This window comes from Bactrocera latifrons, unplaced genomic scaffold, assembly GCF_001853355.1.
Source record: "Bactrocera latifrons isolate USDA-ARS-PBARC rearing strain unplaced genomic scaffold, ASM185335v1 scaffold_74, whole genome shotgun sequence".
NCBI classification, from domain to species: Eukaryota; Metazoa; Arthropoda; class Insecta; order Diptera; family Tephritidae; genus Bactrocera; species Bactrocera latifrons.
This window is the reverse complement of record NW_017537423.1, coordinates 341,447-359,450: the sequence shown is the minus strand read 5'-3', so window position 1 is coordinate 359,450 and position 18,004 is coordinate 341,447. Positions and strand designations below refer to the sequence as shown.

Genomic DNA, 18,004 nt, shown 5'->3' with positions numbered 1-18,004 from the left:
AACTTGGACAAAAAGGAATTGTATTAATTTTGTTGCCGGTGTATCACTTCCGGCAAAGTAAAGTGTAAATCAAATTTTATTTTCACAACAAACTAATGCAATACAAATACATATATCAGTAAATTTTATTACCTTTTTCTCTACTACTAAAGACTGTATACAACGTATGGAGTAGAACTCGTTACTTTAGCGGCTACGTGTGATCGCTCGGCTACACAAATTGCGGTTCTTTTTCATAACGCCTCTACATATTATTGTTGGTTTTGTTAATACTTTTGTTAGTCTTTAACAGTTTTTATTTATTTTTGTACTTTGAACGTGCTTGTAATGTGTTAAACTTAAATTCTGTTTAATAATTATTGTGAGGAAAAAATGAATTCTTTTAGTCGTGCTTATCGGGGTATGTAAAAATGTAAAAATTTATAAAATTAACTATAAATGGTGATTTTAATTTAAACAATAGATCCCAAATCACCACTTACTCCACTTACACCGCTTACTACGCATACGGCTTTCAATTTTAATTTAAATGGTGACACGCTGCATCCTTTTCTAAGTGTTATAGAAGCTGAACGCATTAAAGAAACACCTAAATCTTCGCCAGCTGGATTGGCATGTGGTACAAAATACGTGAATGCAAACAAATATATCAAACGTCAGCCGGCAAATTTAAACGCACCTAACGTTTTATCTGACACTACAAACAAATCAAGAAAACTTTCACCGAGATTCATTTCAAAGAAATCTGATGTTGACGACAAAAAAACTTTGAAAGACTCAAATAATGATGTTAATAACAATAAGACTAGTTCGAAGTACTCATCAACAAGCATTTCTTCCAGCTCCTCACGTGGGTCTTTTAAATGCAATGAATCATCCTATAAAGAAACTGACACAATTCCTTCCTCAAAATTCAAACTAAGTCCTCGCGCTACGTCTACTTATAATTATCACAGTGTATCCAGCAGCCAAAATTCTGCACATAGCTCTAGCGATTCAATTAATTCAAATAATTCCTTTCAAAATGATTCAAGTACAACTCCAAATTCGTTCACCTATAATGGAGGTGCACGTGATCATAAGCCACCAAAGCTTGTTCTCAACGATACAAATGTTACTGAGACTGACTCCACCATGTCAACTGTCTTCAACTGGGTGTGGAATTGTCTGTCACCTATGAAGAATCCATCTATTTATGAGTTGCTGGCACGCGTTGATATGCAAAAATATTGGGAAATTTTTGAGAAAGAAGAAATATTAGATTTGGATGTATTTTCAACTTTAACTATGGCGGATTTGGCAGCTATTGGCATTAAAGATACTAATGACTGTATCAAAATATTAAAATCTGTTGGATGGGCACTCGATTTTCTGTCGGGCTTATTAAATTTTAAAAGGCCTGAAAAGTAAATATGTAGTTACAAAAAATTTTGTTAAGACTTTTATGTTTAAATGTTTGTGTTTGTATAGATGTTTAATTTTGTGAAATGTATTGACTAAAAAAAATAAATTTGACTACGAAGAAAGTAATATATTTATTAATTTTTATAACAATCATATTTGAATATTAGATTCTATAAATTAAATATTGCTTAAAATTCCGTTAATGGAACGGAGTATTTATTGTAACTTTGCCATGAGGAAGAACAAGCGTTATATATCCGATAATATACGATTCCAATTTGCTTTGCGAAATTATTTGGTGTTCAAAAATTGAGGGAGCGAATTAAATTTTGTATTTACTTTAAAAATTATTAAATTTTACTAAATTCGACGTTTAACGTCGTCGTATTCTAAGCACAGTTCCAATAATTCAGCCATAATGGAATCGGTGCTTTTCGCTAACATAAAAAAGTTATATGCTAATGAGTTGTATTCTTGTGTTATACCGGCCGCTAGTTTGCTAAATACACTTTTGCAAAATGAGCGCAATGTTGCTACACCCGAAATGGAATATCAAGTGCTGCTCTTCAGCGGTAATGCTCACTATCATGAACGGAATTATCGTTTGGCCAGCAAACAGTATGAAGCCGCATTACTAATGCGCAAAACTATGTTGCGCTTTAAGAATACCCAGATAGTTAGTATTGAGATAACACATGAACAATTTAGTGAGCTTGAGACGCGTTACCGTCTCGCTAGATGCTATAGGGAACTTGGTGAGGACCACAAGGCCATAAGCACACTACACGCCTTGCCCTTGAAAACTCGCACTTCCAAAGTGAATATGCTATTGGCGCAACTTTGCCATTATGGGCAAAATGTTGATAATGTGGAAGCTGTAGCAGCTTATAAAGAAGTATTGGGTGATTGTCCCATGGCATTGGTGGCTATAGAAGCGTTGTTGATGTTGGGCGTGGATGGCATAGAGGTTAATTCATTGGTGGTTAATGGTATTGAAATATACGTATATATAACACTTTCCAATTAATCACTTTTAAATTACTCTACTAAATTTCAGCTAGTACGGTGCCCAAGCACATTGATTGGTTAAGCAGCTGGATAAAGGCACACGCTCAGCTTTATGGACGCGATCATTTAGAAGCATCAAAAACATTTCAAGCCATTAACGACAACACAAAATTTCACCAAAACTCCTATTTACTCACTTTGATCGGCAAAAGTCTTTATTATTATGGGCGTTATATGCAAGCGCAACAATATTTAGAGACTGCACTTATGGTAAATCCACATAATACGGATGCTTTAATGCCGTTAGCTGTCGTTTATGAATATAATCAGAAATTATCTGAATTAGATAAACTTGCCGCACAAATTGGCAATATAAAAGAGCTAAACTCTGAGCATTGGTTTGTTGTCGCCGAAAGTTGTTACGCCGCAGGGCAGATAGTGAAGGCTATTTCTTTTGCAAAGAAAGCAATCGAGTTGGACGAACGCAACATCGAGGCGCAATTACTACGTGGTCGTATTTGCTTGCAACTAAAACAAGGTGTTGAAGCAATCTCTTATTTTCGCACCGCACAATGCATTGCCAGTTACCGCTTTGAGGTATATAAAGGTCTATATCATTGCTATGTAAGCAGAAAGCGACGAGACGAAGCACAGGCAATGTGTGCATTAGCCGTGCGTTATTTTCGCAATTCACCTCGCAGTTATGTGGTATGTGTGAACTGCATTATAAATAACACAAGTTTGAACGTGAAATTGATTATTTTAGATGTTTGCGCGTGTTTTACTACATTCCAATAATCCATTGGCAAAGAAAAGCGCTAAGAAATTCTTGGCCAAAGCGTTAGAAATCGATGAGCATTATGCCGTCGCTGTAGCACTTATGGCAGATGTGTGTCAAGCAAATGGAGAAACGCAAGAAGCCAGCGCTATGTTGAAAAAGCAAGTTTTATCGTTTCCTAATCCCTCATATTTCAGCATGTTGGGTGATTTGCGTCGCACCGCCAGAGATTTGGACGGTGCACTTGAGTATTATACAATCGCATTGAGGTATGTATGTTACAGATACGGTAAACCTAAGTGGCTGAATGTCGTTTGTATCTTCTTTTTTCAGTCTTGAGCCTAACGATCGTCACGCATTAAAAGGTGTGAAAGCATTAACACGCGGCGGTGATAAACAAGACCAAGATACTTCGCTTATGATATCACGTCTACGTGACGAAGAATGGCAAATTGATGAAGAAGCAGAAGAGTCCTCATCACATGATGAAGACGATTCAGATACATACTCCGAACCATTTTGGCAAGATTTGGAATCTGAAGTGATTAATTAGTGCATTTCGAGGTTTGTAAGATTTTTTATTTCATTATACATTATTTGGTAAAAATATGACGCTAAAAGCGTATTTAACCCAGAAAAGAATAGAATATTTAGCCCAAGTATAGTAGATTTTTATCATTCTAATTTTTAATCTAATGCCGAAAAGTACGTATTAAATGCCGTGTTAATTTAAGCGCTATAATATTTGAAAAATGTTCGTATATTTATTTGGACAAAAAACATATACAATTATAAATAACATGTGTGATTTTCAACACCTACGACGTCTTCTCAGTCTCCATTTCTTCATCGTTTGCACTATTATTGTTGGCGGCAACTGTAGCGCTGCTTGATTTTGCTTTATCCTTTTTATCCTTGACGGCCTTGCGGTAAGCCTCCAAATCGGTTGACAATGGCTGCACGAAGTTTTCAAATTCCAATTGTTTTAAAGCGTCCAATATATTTGCTGCTGTGATAGTTTTGTGGTTCTGTTTTCGCGCCAGCGTTGTTGATGAGGATGTCAGAAAGATCACAAAGACAGAAGCCGCCCGTGCTATAGCAGCACGCGCTTCCTTGCTCACATTCGCTCCTTCGGGCAAAGCATCTTTGATTAATCGTCCCACGACTGCGTTTGGTAAATTCAAATCTTCAATGCGTTCGACCATGGCCAAATTAATTAATATTGAAATCAAAGATGTAAACGATATTTGCTGTAAATTGGCGAATCTTTCACTTCTTTTTTGACAATTGCACCGAAGCGGTAAACAAAACTCTAATAAATGCAATGTTGCTTCTTCCTTTCGATACAATCACAATAGTGACCTTCCGATTAAAAGTAGTGTTATGTCGATATATATCGATAATTTCAAAATACATGTAGAGAAACGTTCAAAAAGTGAAAATAAAGTGTAAAAGATTTCTCGATAAATCTTGTTTACCTTAAAACTCACTCTTGAATCCCAATTTAATGACTATACACTTATCTTTATTTTGAATTCCAACAACTTAACGCTTCACTACTTATCGGATTTACTAATTTCTTACTGACATATATTTCATTTGCTCTTAACACGGCAGCACTCTAACTAGAACCGTGTCTGTTACACAATCCGGTAGCCCTTATATAGTAGATTGTTACCAAAAAATCGCCACTCGAACATTCTGGCAACTATACATTTCCCTGTTTATTTTGGCAATTTATCGTCGACTCGGTTTTGTTTAAGAAATGCATTATTACCCGGTTTTGGGATGGTAAGGATTAGATATGTAAGTTGATCTTGTGGTCAAGGTCGTCAAGGTCATTAAACGGTAGGCTCGGAAAGAGGAGTCGGACCATAGGGGAGGGGTGCCAGATATGTAGAGAAAGAGAATATTATATTAAGAAGGATATTTTATTTTGTTTTTGTTACATTGTATATACTATTTTTTATTGAAATATAAATCGAATTCTTGTATTAAATATAATTTTCTGTTTAAGTACACGAACAGCAAATTTTATGTACAAATTATTATATTATATGTGTGTGCGGCAACAATCCGTTCGCAAATTTACGAAAACGACAAATTTAACGGTTCAATTTGAGCCAACTTAGTGCTCAGCTTAATTTTAGACCGCCAATTATTGTTTATCTGCCATACATTCGCTTTCATATTTCATAATACTGCAGCTAATGTCTAAACTAGTAATTAGTTTACTGCATTTGCTAACTCAGAGATTACATGCAATTAAGTAGTACCCCGCTAACCTAACCCTATTTTAGGGTAGTATTTATATAGTTTAACTAGCTTAATGTTTCAAATCGCGAAAAGTAGTTATTTTTGGTATAGCAAATTATGCCTCGGGATGTGCCTCACTGTTTCCTGCCGCCGCTTCTGTAACGCTGTCTGCGGCGCTTGCCACCGCGATAGTCGGCGCAGGTACTGCTTCTGTGGCACCTTCCTGCAGCGTTGGCAACGTACGCGTATGCACGCCAGTCGTTTCAACGACGATCGTTGGCAGTTCGGCATTTTCAATCGCATTCGGGTAGTTAACAGCTGCCGCGCTAGTAGCTGCCGGCACACCCGCATGCTCGGCAATCACTGGCTCCAACTCGGGCGTCGTATATTGATTAACATTAATCTCCGTTTCGGCCGCATTAATATCGATACGCGCTGTATGTTCATCCCTATTTGCTGGTGTCTTTGCTTCCTGACCGCCTTCTAATCTTGCAATGGTTTCGCTCTCTTCTGTTGCCTGAGACACCTCCACAATTGGTGCAGCGGTGATGGTAACCGCCGGTGGTGCTGCTTGTGTATTATTAACAATTGTTGGCTGGGCGGTTGCTTCGCTTGTTGCGGCGGGTGCGGCCGGTAATTTTGTTACATCGGCGGGCTCGGGCGTTGAGGCCTTCGACTGAGCGGGCGTTGGGGCCTTTGATTGTGCTGGTGTTGGTGGTTTTGACGGTGCTGGCGAGGCGGAGGGCGTGGAGCTGCGCGAGCCCAATTTCTGCTTATGTGCGCTCTTATCTAGCAGCACTGACGTGGCTTGTGGCGCTGGGCTGCCGCCGCGTTTTATTTCCTCTATTTTCGCTTCAAGTTCCTGACGTATTTCTAAAATTGGCTTAAGTAAGAAAATGGGTACGTCATCGTCGCGGCGTTGAAACAACATTTCACCCTCAAAATCCAGTAGTTTATGTTTACGCGCGCGCAACAAAATGCCAACGACTTTATCGGAGATGTAATTGTAAATCTGTGTGTGTAAAGAAGAAGGCAAGAAGTTCGTTACAGTGTTGAGGCTATGCAAGATATTCAAGATACTCACATTGAAGAGCTCGCCGAATGGTATGACACGCATTTTCGGCTCATCCTTGACATTGTAGCCCTCTGAGTCAATGATTTGACACAGCTCCAGCATTTCGCGGAGCACATGCATGTTCGCTTTCTGTCCGCGCATTTCTGTCAAACTGCCTGCCAAGGGCCTGAGGAAAATAAAATGCAAGTATATTAATATGGTGTGGGTTAGGGTACCATCTGTTTTTCTACTTACTTGCCGTATTCGTCTTTGGAGAAGGTCGGCTTTGGCGACACACGTCCATTGGCCGTGGAGAAAGGATTCAACAGCTGTTGCTGTTGATGTTGTTGCATTTGTTTGTTAAACATTGCCACCTTAGAGGAAAGCGGCGAGTCCTGCAGAGTAAAAAAAGAGTTGGAGAAGATCGTTCAGTATTTTTGAGTCGACTGCTGTCAATTGCTGGCAGTTCGTTAAATACTTGAGACATGAAGCCGGCAGGCATTTTCTTGTTCGCGTTTAGTTCGTGATTTCACGGTTAATTTAAAGATGGTTTGGCCGAAAGGTGTGGAGACTTTGTTATTGTTTTGAAACAGTATAAAAAATTTAAGGAATTTTAAAAGTTTTCATTTTAAAACTGACTTTTCATAATAATTTGAATTTCAAACGGTATTTTGTTGCAAAGTGATTTATAGGACATCAGGAGTTGATCTCAATATGACCAAACTCGCATGCTTACACAGACACTGAGCGTGAACACCAGAGAATTAAACAAGTTGAATGGAAATCAACCCGGACAAAAATATAGAAGAATATACAGGGTTTGTCCGGAAAGTAATAGGACTGATTTTATTTCGCCGCGATTGTACTGCGGAGCGTGAGCGCACCGACTGGATTCGGTAGAGGGCGTTCCTAGCTAACGAACGAGCGGCTGGTCAGTTGTCTTCGGGCACCTGGAGAGTCAGAACAAAAATTTTCGCGCTCCGTGTTTCTGTGAGTAGTGCAAGCCGAAAGTGCAGCGTTCGTTAGAGCAGAGATGTGCGATTAAAGTCTGTCTGAAACTCCATAAATCTGCGACATAGACGTTTGATATAATCAAGCAGGCTTAGCCAGATGTTGCTTTAGCAAGATGTGGTATGTTTCGGTAGCACCAGATTTTTTTGGAGGGCCGGCAAGAGGTCGCTGATAAAAGCCGGAAGAATGCGCAAATCCAAAGTGAAAACGATGCTCATTGCCTTTTTTGACACCAAAGGCATCGTTCACCCTGAATTTGGTCCTCTCGGACAAAGCGTCAACGACAAGTTTTACGTGGAAGTCCTCAAAAGACTCAATCAGGTCCAACAAGACATTGCACCGGCTCACACCGCCTTTCTTGTGAACAGGTTTTCTTGCTTGAAAAAGCCGATCCAAACAGTATGCACCTCGGCTCTCAAGGCTATTCAATGCCTTCAATGCTTGGAAATCGCGCTGGCAGCGCTGTATCGACGCACAAGGAGCCTATTTTGGAATTTTTTAAGGTCCTATTACTTTCCGGACAAACCCTGTATATATCAATATAAAAATCTTTGTGTATTTTTTTATGCTATAACACCCTTCAAGTTAAATTCTAACGTAATTTAGGTAAAAATAGTTTCAACATTTTCTTTCTTGTTTTTTTTTTTTAATTTTTATGCCATAATTTGAAATTCCCAAACCGAAGTTCATCATTCATTCACAATTCCGCTCATTCAAAGTCCATTCATTAAGTACTTGCTTGAATGGCCAATTTCACATTTTTCTCTAATGACCGCTATGTGTATCACCGGGCGTATGCGTGATTTTCATTTTGTTTCATGCTTGTTCTTATGCATTACGCCAATTAATCAAAACATTAGCAGCGCGTAGTAACAGCATTTCGAACTTTTTTTATGTAATTATTTGTCTAAATTTCGCGAAAGGGCTGATTTATTTACCATATACCCACAAGTGCTGGTTGTTTTTGTTTTTGCGCACAAAATGGCAGCAGGTGTCGTGCATAAATTTCGTTTTATGCACCTGCATAGCATGTTATATACTTTATATATATATATACATATGTATGTATGAATGTAAGTGCATTGTAGATAATATAGTTGCTTGTGCTGCACCAAAAGAAAGCAAAGTGCAACCCTGCGCTTGCTTGTGAATTTTGATTTATTTTTAAAGTGAAACTGTCAATGGCATAACAGTATTTTTTTTTGCTTTCTTTCGGTTATTGTTTCATCTGTAATGGTTGTTTTTGTTGTTGCTAACGAAATTCGCCTGAAAAAACAGCTCAAGGTTGCAACAATGTGAAATGGCTCACCCTTGTCTTATTGTAGTAATAAAGTAATAATTTTAAGGTTAATTTGCTTAGATTTTTGATGGAATATGCATACATACATACATATGTACGATACATATAATGATTTATTGCCAAAAGCATGCAAACACGTGTATTCGGTAGCGGCTGCGCTGCAATTTTACGCCAATTTCGTGCAGTATTGTACACATAAAAAGAGTACTAAAGTCTAACAGACATAGATTCTTTCACATTTATACACAAAAATATGCGAATATGAGCGCACACAGTTGCCAAAACATAAATTACATTTCCTGCAACGTGTGTTAGCCTTCAGCAAATGCCAACAAGCAAACACCGAGCCTCGTTGCGGCCAAGCTAAATGAGCCTGCGCTTGACCGCATGTGCAAAATGTGCATTTTATTGTGCCCACACACATGCAGCAGTATATGTACATATGTATGTGTGCGTTTGTGTGCAAGAAAGCATTCAAACAATTTGTAAATTAAAATACTAAACAAATGTGAAATTGATTTTTATAGACGAAACACTTTACTAAAATATATTATATATTATTTTATATTATATGCATTTTAACCGTTAAATTTGTCTGACAGCTGCAGCAACAAAGCTTTAACGTACCGAAATTGTGCATAGCCTATACGGCTTGCGTCATGTGACATAAAAAATAATACAAAGGAAAATATAATAAAATGAAGTAAAATATTCGAAATATTTTAACATTACAAATGTAGACAGGAATTTTTGCAAACCGGAAGCTGCATCAGTCAGTTTGTCGCTTACAAAACTAAGCGCAAAGGCAACAAGTTGTCTATCAAAGTTTGCTTTTGATTGAGTTTGATTTTGAAATACAAATTTGCGTAACTGCTTTATCAATAGGTCATTTGTAGATTTTTCCGGCAGTGTATTAACAATTTTTATGCGACTCAGTATTGCGTTCTGTATCGTTTCGACAGTTGTGACACTTATTTAACTTTTTTAATTATTATGACTTATTTTTCTTTTAAAATTTCTTATATTATATGTTTATTAAACTTTATATTTAAATATTTATTAATTTTATAAGTTATTATTTTTAAAAGAGTTGTGTCAATTACATTTTTTCCAAAACATAATTGGTACTTCTTAAAGCTCAACAATAAGAAAATTGAAAGTAGTAAAAAATAAAAATTATAAAATAATGAAAGAATAAATTAAGTATTAAAAATATTTAATTAATAATTAATTTTAATTATATAATTTAAGTACATTATTTAAAATTAAGACTTAATTGATTAATTTTTTTCATTATTTTATAAATTATTTTTTTTATTTTTTAGTTTTTTATTATAATTTGTATTATTTTTTCATAATTTTTTATTAATTATTTTTAAACTTTTTTACCTAAAGTTCAAGTGCAGTTTTTTATATATAAAATCCGAACGAAGTTTTATCAAAAATATAATTAATTCTTACTTATACAACACCAGATACTAATAACCTTTGCGTTATTTTTTTACTCCTTATTTTTCATAAATTGAATTCATAAATGTATAACTTTAGATTAGACACTTAATTTAACCTGACTTCACTTTTCCAATTTTTAAATTATTCCTAAATTTTTCTAAAAAATTTTCTACTTTTTTTTTTAAATTTTGTGTTAAGCAACCGTACCTTTCGAAAAAATGTACTTTTTCATTACCATATTTAAATTTGCGTATCTGCACACTTGAGTGTAAATATGGACTTAGTTAAATGTATTTTATGAAAAAAAGCATATCATAAACCATTGGCAATGAATAATACGCACAAACAAGTGAAGAAGACTTACAAATGAGTTTTGTGTTGAATTTTTGTCAAAAATGTTTCAATATACAAAAAAAAAAAAAATATCGTAATATGCGAAAGCAAATGTCGAAAAATGCGAAAAATTTCGAAAAAAATCGATGAAATTTAAAACATTAAAAATATACGAAAATGTTTGTTTATAAACAAAATAATTTTCATACTTATTTTTTGACGCGTTAGACCTGTTACACAAATATTTCAATATTTAAATTTGTTTTTCATACTTATTTTTTGACACTTTTGGCTTATTTGACATATATTTTCTTAATATTATAATTTTTTTTAAATTCTATTACAATTTTTTTGTAGTGTTAGTTTGACCTATAGATTTTAACTTTAAATTTAAAAAGTATTGCAATAAGTATATAAAGTAAGCAATCACTAACGAATCAGTTGTTGCCTTTCGCTTATTTCATTGAGTTTTACTCTGCAGTCTAAACCTAGCGTAACACAATTGCAAATTGTAAACAAACAAAACAAAACATGATTACTAAATTAAATTTCTTTTAGGACTCATAGAGTTCATTTATTTATTAGTATTATTTATTTTTTAACAAAAATTTACTGTTATAAAAACATACTCAGTTTCTTAAAAAAGATTACATGGAATTTCCTTTAGCTTGAACAAGTGTGACATTGAAAACAGCTTGTCTAGCTACATATGTACATACATACATGCATAAGAGAAAAACAGAAAGTGTACAAGATCACTGTCTTTAATTTGCACCCGCATGCTACATTTTGCTATGTCGCGTAACACACTCCTTAAGTTGCAAAATATAAAAGAATTAAGCAAATATAAAGAAAAAAATAATAATACTGTTGTGTGTACTAAGTATGTATTTAAAAACACATTTCAAAAGAAAATTTGCAATTTTGAAAAACCGTTAAACCGAGTGTGTGTGCTCATTGCTGTTGGAAAGCTCTAAAAGTTTTGGCACTTGGCGCGATGCGTCAATTGAATTTTTTCCGCCAACAACACAGCAACAGTCAGCAGATGATCATTCGAGGCGACTGCCGCCTGGGTGGCGACAAATGATTATGAACACTTTGGACCATGAACGTGAACGTACGGCCAAGCGGCGGCAAGTGATCATTGTCACGGCAAATATTTTGTGCATGTATGCGACTTTTAGCTTAGATATTTTTATGAATAGACATTCCTTTATCTATGTAGCTTTTTTTGTTTTTGATTTTTTGGCAATTTTCTTGTCGATTGAAAATTTACTAGGCGCGTATCTAGGTAATGGGTAATGTTATGTGGGTGTGCTATATTAGAGCGTGTTTTTATTCTTTTATTTTTACTGCGCCAAATAATGAGCTGAGCAAAAGGCGTGTACTCATGGAGACGTCAAATGTGGTGCTAATGACGCACTGCGCTCTGCACACTAGTAACAGACATGCTGATAATACCCAAATACACAATTTTTTAAATCTATTTTTTAAATGAATTAAATTATATAATATTTATACATTATATACATGTATGTATGTAAAAGCTCTATGTATACGAAGCATTAAATTTTCTTTTAAATATGTAACTAGTGTTGTGTTAGCATTTAATACTAAAAGAAATTTCGTAAGTAAATAAGAAATTTGACAATATATCCAATATCTTTCTTAACAATTTTTGGGCTTCAATAAATCAAATAGGTAATTCGATAGTAATTTCTAATTTAATACGAATGTCATTTAAACTTGCGTGTAAGCGCCGTGTTATTATCTCGTGCTTGCGATTATTCACAATGGGTTTCTATCTGTCTTTTTATTATTGTAGCCTCACTTAAATGTGCTAACGTCACGTGTTGTTACTGTAAAATTCCCGTTACTTTAATTGTTTGAAGTTTACGCAGGATTTTTATTAATTATAAGTTTTTCTATGAAAAATAGTAATAGATTTGCGGTATTTCGGCTGATTTTTGTTTGAGCGTGTGAGTAGAATATGTAAATATTATCTAAAACTGTGAGCAAGCTGCGTATTTTAAATACAGTGAAAATACTTATTTTTTTGTGTAGAATGAAAATAATCGTTTTGTAAAGAAGATAATAAACAGGTATAATATTTTTTATTAAATGAGACAATTATGTACATATACATATATACATAGATATATAATTGTTTAAATCGTGTATGGAGTAAAATATGTACATACATAATGACATATTTTCTTAGTTTTTTTTGGTTATTACATATTTTTTTTTAATTTAATGTGAATTTTTTTTATTAAATTTTTAGTAACAAAATTTTTTGATAAATTGTTAAGAAGTTTTTACTTCTTGACTGAAATTATTCTCTAAATGTTTTCAAAACAAAACAAAAAAATCGCTGTCATAAATTTTAATACTTCTTATTATATACGTACATATGTATATACTGTACATATAAGTAAACAACGTCATTTAATCAAGCGAAGTTCATTGCTTTGAAAACTAATAAAATTAAACATTGTTTTTGTTTTAATAAAATGGATAATAAAAAATACTGACTGTTTTGAAAAAATTCAAAGCGAATAAAGTTTGCAAATGGAACATAAGATGTGACATATAATATATATATATACATATATACATATATAATGTAAGCACTTGGCTGTTAACCCCAAAGCAAACAAAAATACTACATTAAACAATAATTTATTGGTCCATACAAAATTAAATATAATTTTTTAGTATATAAGCAAACTTGCTGATGATATATGGGCAATCAAACAGAAAACAAGCATTTGGTAGATATTTTTGTGAATTAAAAAATATAGCCACAAAAATAAAGAAAATATTATAAATAAAAACAAAAAAAAATATTAGAAATAAAATATTAATGAGTGATGACAAAAGCATTTCAAATTCCAAGTGCTTAGATATACTAAATAAATTACACAATGCATATAACAATAGCTTTTTTTTTCTAATATGTCACACCTTGTGTCATTGAATGGCGTCAAATCGATTTTTACGCCCGAACGCATTACGCATACGCCCCGTTACACTGCGCGACACGTCACTAAGCCTTGTATTTGTGCCGTTTCATTCTTCATTTTTTACTTTCGTTTGGTATTTTTGAGCATTGCATAATGCTTTTTTCATTTTTAAATTGTATTTTCAATTGGGATCGCTGCGCATCGGATGCGATAACTTGCGGCTTATGAATGCGTTCGTTAAGCAGAGGCGTCAAGAAAGATTTTTACATACTTTTTGTTTGCGTCTTTCGTTTCGTTGCTTGTTGCTGGCACAAATATGGAATCTATTTAAATTTATTTATATATATATTTTAATTGCTTTAGATAATTATTTTATGAATTTATGTTTTTGGTTTTTATAAAGTGTGATTTTCAAAATTTGCGTAAATTTATAAAAAAAATGTGGTTATCAAATTGAATTTGCGTAAATATTTTCACTTATTCTTTACTTTTTTCCTTCTGTAGCCAATTAGGTCTGGTAAGCGATTTTATTTTCTCATGTATACTCTTTTAATTGCAACCACCGTCTTTCACACAAATTAATTTCTTGAGAAAGAGGAGAGAATTGTAAATATTGCGGCAGTTAGCGCCATTTGTAGCAATTGCCTTTCTTCGCAGTGTATAGTATTTAATAACTACAAAGCAGCAAATAGGTTTTGCACCTTTAATTTTTTAAATCCAAACTCAAAACTTTACAAAAATTACATATATACTTATAAAAATAGTAAAACATAAGAAATTTTGCAAAAATATGATATTTTTAAAACAAATATTTGCAATGTTTAGTTATTATAGTTAGTTTTTTTAACATTGATTTTGTATTTTTTTTTTTTGTTTCAGTTAGGATTTAGTTTTTTTTCATATTTTTAATAACATAAAGTATATTTTGTTAATTTAATATTGTTTATTTATTTTTTAAATCTATTTTCTAATTATTTTACTTATTTTATCTTTAGCTTTACTCATTTTTATATTGCTGAAATTTATTTTCCTGATGCAGTGCTTTTTTGTTTTCGTTTGACTTTCAAACAATTTTTTAAATTTAATTTTGTTCTTTAATTAACACTATGTATATTATATATACATATGTTTTTAATGGCAGATTTCTTTTAATTAATTTAACTATATTTTCTTCTTTTTGTTAATTTAGTATTTTTCTTTATTTATCAACTTTTATTTAACTAATTTAATTTTAATTATTTTTTAGTTATACTTTCTAAATATTTATTTCCTTTTTACTTTTTATATTTGCAGATATTTACTTTCGTGTTGTAATTTTTTTTGCTTTATTTATACTTTTTCTGCTGCTTAAAATTTAAAAAAAATTTATTTTTACTATAATTATCAATTTAATGTATATTTTGTTGATATAATATTATTTATTTTAGTCTAATTTTATTTTCCAATTATTATTTTTTTATATTAATTTTTATTCTACTTATATACATATGCTTTATTTAATTTAATAAATTTAAATTTTATGGTTTAATTTTATAGTTTATATCATTCATTCTATTTGTAGTTTAAAATGCATACATTTCTTTGCCTGCATTGCCGTAAAATCACTTTGTCTTCTTGCCTCACTTTTTCTCATGCCCTTAAACTGTCTCAAATTAATTTCGAAATACCTTTCCCCAAATGCCAACTCCATGCGTCACACTCAAGCTTCATGTGCATAAATATGTATGCATGTAAATTACGGTTTTCCCCCGCCACTTACCACCACAAAACGCAGTGCGCCCAATTCATGCGATACATCTGCCATATTTATTGCTTTGCAAGGGCTTTGTTTTTGTTGTTATCTTCAATCCACTTGTTGAAGTAAGAATTCTTCAATTGTCTGTTTTTAATTGAGTTCTTTTTAATTGCTTGATCGCTTTACGTGTTGCACCTTGCAGCAAGCGGAAATGTGTTTTATGTGCGCCAAACTTTCACGCAATTCAACCAAAATTATTTAAATCAAATACACAAACGCACAATTTGTGAATGCGCGCGTATGTTACAGAACGCACGCCCAGCAGCGTCTAACGGTAGGCACACACGCACTTGCACGCGAAAGCAGCTCAAGGGTTAGCGGTAGTTGTTGGTAGTAAAGCGCGCACGCGAGTGTAATTTTGTATTTCTTTTTGTTGCGTTTCAAGTTAAGTCGCAGTGGAATGCGCGTGAATGCTTTTGTGCAGTAAAAAGTAATTTTCTTATTTTTTTTAATAAAAATTGTTCTCTTCTTTTTTATGCTTACGCTATTTTTATCAATTATTTGAGTATAAATTCCTTCACAACAGACCCGTTACGTTACGCTTACGTTCACGTTTGTTGCCTGCTGAACTGTGCACTTCTTCACTTTAATTTTACAATTTTTTTTAAATTTTGTTTAATTTCTTATTTTCTTAAATTATTTTGGTGCCAATGCATATAATTGTACTGTGCGCTTATTTTTGTTGATGGTCGGACGATTGCCGTTTTTAGATTGCTCGAATTCGTTGTGTGGCTTTGGTTTTTATACGCAATTGAATGTGAAAAGTCCAATAACAATAACAACAATATTAACGGAAAAGCTCTACTAAATACTGTATTCGGTTGAGCAGCAGCGCCCATACATATGCACAAATATTTAAAATAACAACAACCACACCGAAAGTAGTTTATTAACCAAAACAATGGCAAGAGTTCACACACTCCGCTCGTGTTTTCTTATTCGAAAATTTCACGCCGTCTGCCATCTTCGGCGTTTCATTGTGCGACTGCTCAGCTTATTGACGGTGTGATCTTACTCTTCTTCTTTTGTCATACATACATATTATGTGTGTGTGTGTGTGTGTGTGTAGTTATGAATGAGCACTTTGGCTTCTGCTCATTTGAATTTTCCGCTGGCATTCGGTTTTGCTCTATTTTTCAATGGGAAAACTATAATTTTGTGTGAAGAAGCTCTCATACATATACATATGTATAACGCACATGTATGGCGTATGTGCGTTTCAGTTGTAAGTACTGTCACAGTTTTGATTTTAATTTTATTTCTTTTTTATGGCATTGTCTTGCCGGTGCTGGTTTTTCTCTTCTTTCTGCCTGTTCAGGAATGTACGGTACTTCGTGTAATAATTTCACTACTCGCTGAGGTTGAAGATATAGGGAAAGAAAGCTAAGATACATCAATCTGCTTTTAAAAGATAGTAAATACCAAAAATAAGAATATTAAAATAAAAAAATAATATCTAATAATAAAAAACATTAAAAAAAAATAATATTAATAATTTGAATATCCAGTATTTTTTCTTGTTTGAATGCTGACTAGTTCGGTGGACCTCAAATTGACGCTTGGACTCAGAAATATTTGCTCTTTCACTCTCTCACTTTCTGTAACTCGAGCTTCAGAATAACCTTTTGGAATGCGTTTCTATTAGTTACTTACCCATCTGAATAGGGTCTGATCGGTGAAATAGCAATTCTTGGCAGGATAAAACCAATTCTGGTAACGTAGGAACGGTTTTTTGTGAAAATTTCTGTTTTTAGAATGCTTGTAGGACTTCGGCAACGTTGGCTATTCTAATTTTCTTTTCGTCTTATATTTAACAGGTATTTATGGACGATTGACTGCACATTAGTAACATTTTCACCTTTATTACCCTTAGTTTGTAATAAAAATAAAAAGACTTTTAAGGCTAACACACTAGCTTTGCAGTTTAAGTGGAGTTTTGATCGAAAAAAATTATACCACTGTATCATTTAGTCTTGTCTGTATATCTTATTGCTTGCTTAGTAAACTCTTTCGAAATTGTTATGTCACATACGAAGCACGGCCAGAAGCATATTGGAGCTCTCTGTAACTCTTAATCAATCGCATATTGCGTAAATTCACCAGACATAGCTGCGTGAGGTCACAAAGCTCGCTTTTTGCTGTAAAACTGAAAAATTTGTATGCATTTCACTTTGTAAACAGACAGCTGTTGCTGAAGATGTAGGAAAAAGCGAAGAGTAAAATATTGTGAAGACATAATGTTTAGAGAAATAAGAAATTTGTAAGCGGAAGTTAACTTACATAATGTGTTTTGAATTCTTGTACTTTTTCACATTTTTGTTTGAGAACCACTGCCATAACGAAGCGTTTAGATTAAGCAGTCTTGCGCAGTTGATTCCTTCTCTCTTTTACTCTTCCGAAAAAAAAAATTCAAATAATTGCGATAAGATTATATGTACATATGTATGGTATGTAAAGTTTTCTAAAATAGCTATAATGAGTTCTACATTTGTATGCATAAATCATTTTCGAAAAATTTGCTGCAACGCAACACAAAATATTAGTCATATAGTCATAATATATAGTAATAAAATAAATAAAAAAAATTATGGATATACATACATACATTCATACACAAATTTACTTTAAGTTTTCTTAATTATATTTA

At 33.3% G+C, this 18,004-nt stretch overlaps 4 protein-coding genes across 7 annotated transcripts in view; 2 read left to right on the top strand and 2 right to left on the bottom strand.

Annotated features, from left to right (window-relative positions):
- Window positions 1-32: 32 nt before the first annotated feature.
- LOC108976234 lies at window positions 33-1,452 on the top strand. Its single transcript, XM_018945186.1, has 2 exons — window positions 33-400; window positions 464-1,452. The coding sequence occupies exons 1-2, from the start codon at window positions 373-375 to the stop codon at window positions 1,408-1,410; spliced, it is 975 nt and encodes a 324-aa protein (XP_018800731.1). The 5' UTR covers window positions 33-372; the 3' UTR covers window positions 1,411-1,452.
- Window positions 1,453-1,576: 124 nt separating this feature from the next.
- The window catches only part of LOC108976217 (anaphase-promoting complex subunit 7), a 16,927-nt gene continuing 499 nt past the window's right edge, over window positions 1,577-18,004 (top strand). Inside the window, exons 1-4 of one of the 2 annotated variants that reach the window (XM_018945165.1) lie at window positions 1,577-2,393; window positions 2,462-3,120; window positions 3,179-3,459; window positions 3,524-3,754. In XM_018945165.1, the coding sequence (XP_018800710.1) occupies window positions 1,823-2,393; window positions 2,462-3,120; window positions 3,179-3,459; window positions 3,524-3,743 (1,731 nt within the window). In that variant the 5' untranslated portion in view covers window positions 1,577-1,822 and the 3' untranslated portion in view covers window positions 3,744-3,754. Of the gene's footprint in view, window positions 2,394-2,461; window positions 3,121-3,178; window positions 3,460-3,523; window positions 4,015-18,004 lie in introns of those variants that run through there. The other variant, XM_018945164.1, reaches the window with a different exon arrangement.
- LOC108976228 (DNA polymerase epsilon subunit 3) lies at window positions 3,932-4,521 on the bottom strand. Its single transcript, XM_018945181.1, has one exon. The coding sequence runs from the start codon at window positions 4,393-4,395 to the stop codon at window positions 4,009-4,011; it is 387 nt and encodes a 128-aa protein (XP_018800726.1). The 5' UTR covers window positions 4,396-4,521; the 3' UTR covers window positions 3,932-4,008.
- LOC108976225 (putative uncharacterized protein DDB_G0290521) lies at window positions 5,398-16,088 on the bottom strand. 3 transcript variants are annotated; one of them, XM_018945175.1, is made up of 4 exons: window positions 15,322-16,088; window positions 6,756-6,895; window positions 6,531-6,687; window positions 5,398-6,458 (listed from the first exon to the last, which is right to left on the bottom strand). In XM_018945175.1, the coding sequence occupies exons 1-4, from the start codon at window positions 15,364-15,366 to the stop codon at window positions 5,562-5,564; spliced, it is 1,239 nt and encodes a 412-aa protein (XP_018800720.1). In that variant the 5' UTR covers window positions 15,367-16,088; the 3' UTR covers window positions 5,398-5,561. The 3 variants fall into 3 exon arrangements, with proteins under 3 accessions (XP_018800720.1, XP_018800722.1, XP_018800721.1); XM_018945177.1 differs by having other exon boundaries at window positions 15,841-16,088; XM_018945176.1 differs by lacking the exon at window positions 15,322-16,088 and adding an exon at window positions 6,979-7,138.

Coding starts and splice junctions, on each gene's coding strand:
- LOC108976228 (XM_018945181.1), bottom strand. CDS start 4,395: ATGGTCGAACGCATTGAAGATTTGAATTTACCAAACGCAGTCGTGGGA.
- LOC108976234 (XM_018945186.1), top strand. CDS start 373: ATGAATTCTTTTAGTCGTGCTTATCGGG. Junction 401..463: donor TTTTAGTCGTGCTTATCGGG/GTATGTAAAAAT, acceptor TTTAAACAATAG/ATCCCAAATCACCACTTACT.
- LOC108976225 (XM_018945175.1), bottom strand. CDS start 15,366: ATGGCAGATGTATCGCATGAATTGGGCGCACTGCGTTTTGTGGTG. Junction 6,896..15,321: donor GCGCACTGCGTTTTGTGGTG/GTAAGTGGCGGG, acceptor TTTACTCTGCAG/GACTCGCCGCTTTCCTCTAA. Junction 6,459..6,530: donor CATTCGGCGAGCTCTTCAAT/GTGAGTATCTTG, acceptor TTACACACACAG/ATTTACAATTACATCTCCGA.